The 4,581-nt window shown below is 48.5% G+C and overlaps 2 protein-coding genes across 2 annotated transcripts; one reads left to right on the forward strand and one right to left on the reverse strand.

Moving 5' to 3' along the window:
- The first annotated feature begins 237 nt into the window (after nt 1–237).
- Nucleotides 238–1,136, forward strand: LOC127299185 (uncharacterized). The gene has a single exon (XM_051329107.2). It carries the CDS (start codon nt 312–314, stop codon nt 1,056–1,058), a length of 747 nt encoding a protein of 248 aa, XP_051185067.1. The 5' UTR covers nt 238–311; the 3' UTR covers nt 1,059–1,136.
- A 1,319-nt stretch (nt 1,137–2,455) lies between these two features.
- LOC127299186 (mitochondrial import inner membrane translocase subunit Tim9) lies at nt 2,456–4,070 on the reverse strand. The gene is made up of 2 exons (XM_051329108.1): nt 3,880–4,070; nt 2,456–2,788 (listed from the first exon to the last, which is right to left on the reverse strand). Exons 1-2 carry the CDS (start codon nt 3,972–3,974, stop codon nt 2,602–2,604), a joined length of 282 nt encoding a protein of 93 aa, XP_051185068.1. The 5' UTR covers nt 3,975–4,070; the 3' UTR covers nt 2,456–2,601.
- Between the last annotated feature and the right edge of the window lie 511 nt (nt 4,071–4,581).

The raw sequence follows: 4,581 nt of genomic DNA on the forward strand, positions 1-4,581 counted from the left end.
AAAGAAGGTTGTCGTGGAGATAGAATCTCCAGCGACCCTTTTCACTGCACACTCGAATGCGATTCCATCAGAAATAGCAAAGACAAAGTATAAAGAATTGTAACAAACAGCTCACACGATATGATCACATCACATATAAAAAATTGGGAGAATCACAGGAGATGGAATAAAAGAGACAAGAAATGGTGCCATGCCCTGTCCTCAACTCGTCTGAACAACCCCACACCTCCTTCCATCTCCTCCTCGTCGTCCTCACTCATCTCCCCAATCGCGCGCGGGCAAAACCCCTCTCTCCTTGGCAATCGTCAGCAATGGCGGAGCCAAAGACTGGCAAGAGCAAGTCGTCCAAGTCCAAGAAACACCAGGCCAACGACGAGGCATCCGCCAAGAAAGCGGCCAAGGCGAAGGCCGACGCCACGGCCGCGCCCGCCGCGCCGTCGCTGGACGCGCACTTCAAGCCGTGCGCGGACGTGACGGGCCTCCGATTCGGCGCGCAGCTCGTCACGCGCGCGCTCACCGTGCGCCGCGCCGCGCCGCTCGAGCTGCCGCACCTGCTCCGCGTCGCCGTCCCCGACGCCGAGCAGAAGCAGCAGCACAAGAGCAAGCCGCAGCCGCAGCTGTCGTTCGCGCCGACCACGACGGCGTACATCCCGACCAACTTCGCCATCCTGGCGCACCACGCGTGGCACACCCTCACGCTCGGCCTCGGCACCAAGAACTCCAAGGCCGCCGTCTTCGTCTTCGAGTCCGCCGCCATGAAGGCCGCCGCCGACGCCGCCTGGCCGCAGGTCCTGCCGCTCGGGGACGTCGGCAAGCGCCTCCTCCGCGCCGCCCCGGGCGCGCCGGAGATGGCGCGCTTCAAGTTCCGCAAGGGCTGCGTCACCTTCTACGTCTACGCCGTCCGGACCGCGGGAGCCCGCGGGTTCGCGCGCGCCGAGGAGCTCAGGGCGGTCATCGAGGCCGTCGCCAAGCTCAAGGACTTCTTGGATCACACCGCCATGCTCGCGCTCCCGGGGCAGAGGAGCATTGACGCCGCTCCAGTCGGTGCTGTGCATTGATGCGAACTTACATTTGCTCTGTGTATAGAGATCTTCTTTCTACTTCATTTTCTTTGTTTTGGCGTGTGATTAGTTCCTTACTTAATGTGACATCTAAAAGAACTGAATGTGAGCACTTCTTGTGGTTCCTCGCTGCAATTCAGTCCTAAGCATTTTCCAAGCTGGAAAATGGGAAGCTGATCTTAGTTTTTCATTCATCCTGTTGAGATCAGGTGATGATACCTTCGATTTTTCATTGCTTAAAGTATAGTGCAAATTTGCCACGAGTTCAGCACTTCAGTTCTTGAATGTGGTCATAAGTTTGTCATCAAATTTTGTCTGACAACATGATCAGAATTTTGCTCAGCTGCTTCTCAATTATTATCACAAAAGTGAATCTTCAACAGTGTAGGTAGATGCTTCAGTTTGGGAGCATCTCATACAGAGCTGGACTGATCTGAACTGAACTCCATGATTGCTTCAAGTTGAGCTTGAGCCGTACTTTACAGCCATGAGATTCTAGTTCCAGCCTTCCAGGTCACAGGTCTACAGAAAGAAAGCTATATATACTGCTCCTCGCTGTGCAGCCATATTCCTCCTACTAACACTGATGATTGCTTTCATTTTACTCGTCAATACTGTTATTTAATGGAACATGAATGCATTGGAAACATACCAGTTTTTGCATAATTTACTCCTCATTCACAACAACCAAAACACGAGTGCTGAGATTGCTCAGGAAGCAACCTCAAACGGGCAGGATGCATCAAACAACTCCAATATTGATGGCAGCATTAGAAATACAAAAGCAAGTACTGAAACAATGATGAACACATCAGCGCAAAGCAAGCAAGGCAGCTTCCTTAATCACCGACATGCCACGAACTTCCACCCTGTCTCGCTCTTCTTCACCATACCCAAGCCAACTGCTTGCCCCACATGCATATAGAACAATGCACACCAACCTGGAGCACACACTAGGTAGTGGGCAGAAGGTGACCAACCTGCTCACCTGAACTGCCAATGACCAAGCTCCAAAACCATCAGATGCCAAAGAGCAGTGCCATCATGCCGAAACCATTGGAAACCTCCAGGCATGTTGCTGTTGATGGCATCATGAGTTCATGTGCACCGTCCTATATTCTTTGCAAAAACATAGAGGGCCAGAGAAAAAGGTGGCTTTACAGATCTTGTGATATACTGTTTGCAAACTACACTGAAATATCAGGAAGACAGCAAAGATCATCTACTAAAGAAGTCAAGATCTAGATAGCTTCATGAATTCGACCAAGACATGGTAACAGCCAAGAACAGGGTAGGCTTTAGAAAGAATTACTGGCATCTTCTCAGTGAGATATCAAAAGGATATATTAATCCATTAAGCAACAATGTGCAACATAACAGCAAGAAGCCTTCAATACCATAATTCAAGATAAACTTTATTTAACTTGATAACAAGCAGCAGTGGGTTCACTAAGTACTTGAAAACCTTCCAAGGATTACAAACTGATCCTGACCAAACGTCCAATGTTAGAAACTTGAAGGACAAGGACACATCATTCGGTTAGTCGGGTGTGGCAACGCCCTGGTTAAGCTCCGCGAATCGCATGCCGACCCTCATGGAGTGCTTCAGGAACTTCTCGGCGCAGCGGCGGACACATGACTCCTCTTGCTTGTCCAGGGTCTTGCGGCGGAATGTCTCAACGCAGTCCGTGAAGCACCTCTCCACCAGGTTGTTGTACATCCGTAGACTGAGCAAAAAGGCAAAATTGTGAGCTTTTGTTCAGTTGCAGATGATGCAGTGTGAAGGCAATCAAAGAGTTGTCGAATTTTTTAAAGAGTCTCAACGAGTATCATGTCGTGGTGGGAAGACTGTGAACGAAAAGGCAAAATTGTGAGCTTTTGTTCAGTTGCAGATGATGCAGTGTGAAGGCAATCAAAGAGTTGTTGAATTTTTAAAGAGTATCAACGAGTATCATGTCATGGTGGGGGTCGCAGATTTACTAGTGACACAAATCTGTTCACTCCGTATTATATATAGACTACGATAAACGTTTATTCTAGTGAGCAATGCTATTTAATTCCATCGCACCATCAAAAATTTCACCACAAGTTGGAATTACATTACATGCAGCGATATACACAGTTACCTAGCTGGTTCACAATAGAAATAAAGACTGAATCATTTATGAACTCCAGCATAATCGCCATGAAACTATTGAAACATCAGACTTAATCATCAATTTAATAGTTCAACTTATGTTATTGCCCTTCTTGTACTAGAATCAACACTGTATAAAAAGACTTGATCATCTGAATGTTTATATACATAGCTAAAAGACTAACCTACAACAAGCAGCAAGCAATTCGACGCAGCACTGCAGACGCACGCCTACCTGAGATAATCGGAACCAAACTAGAAGCAGGTAGCCAACTGCACATGCGTCTGAAACTAATCCCAAGTCTCCACCATCTAAGCAAAATAGGCGGCTCAAATCAAATTAAACCAAAACCGAGTGATTTTATCTGTACGGGTTGCAATCTAACACAAATCCTGTGAATAACTGGGAACTAAACGCACCGATTCTACCAAACACGCACTAGATCGCCAACAGATCTTTCTGAAAGCAGTCATCTTAGAAGCGCAGATAGATGCACTTCTTCATTGACTTTTCACTATTCATCTAATCTAAGCCCTGTCCAACTTAACATGAATGCGACTGGATCGTCAACGGGAGGAATAACGCGGGCTATCGAAATCAGATCGCGGAAACGCCGATTTTAGGAGGAGATGGGGATCGAGAAGCGGCATTATCAGGGATGGGCGTGGTGCGGGGCGGACCTGTCGCGGACTTGGAGCTGGTCGACCATGACGGCCATGCGCATCTTGTCCTCCTCGGGGAGGTTGTCGAGGTCGCCGAGCATACTCTTGTCCATGGCTGCTGCCGCCGCCGCCGCCGCACGGCGAGGAAAGCTAGGGTTTGGGGGAAGAAGGGAGGACGGGCTTGGGGAGGAAAGGGGACACGAGATCTAAAACCTCCAGAGCGACTCTTTTTTCTTTTCTACCAGGCGTCGTGCTTGGCACGTCTATATTGGCCAGGGCCCTTCAGGTTTACCAAATTAGCCCATTAGCCCATATCAAGATATATTTTTTCTTTTTCGATCTCTTTAATTTTAACTTGTTAGAGCATGTCTAGCACCCTTACTTTTCTGCCCCGTAAAACGCGAGTATTTCGCCCCGTATAAAAAAAGTGCTCCTAGATAGACCGTTCCGTCTAGCAGACCCCGTAATTCATCCCGTAAATTCGTAAACTGAAAACCCCGGGAAACTTGTTCATATTCATAGTTCATAGATAGTCGATCATACATACGGATCAACATATATACATAATGAATTGCGCGATCCTAAATGGATCGTGATTTCTAGTCGGAGAGGTTGACGATGTACGCGTCCGCCTCCCGCGCCTGCGCCTCCTCCACGGCGGCAATGGCTGCCTTCATCTCTTCTTCCGCCGCCCTCTTCTTGTCGGCGTCGTCCTTCAGG

This window comes from Lolium perenne, chromosome 5, assembly GCF_019359855.2.
Source record: "Lolium perenne isolate Kyuss_39 chromosome 5, Kyuss_2.0, whole genome shotgun sequence".
NCBI classification, from domain to species: Eukaryota; Viridiplantae; Streptophyta; class Magnoliopsida; order Poales; family Poaceae; genus Lolium; species Lolium perenne.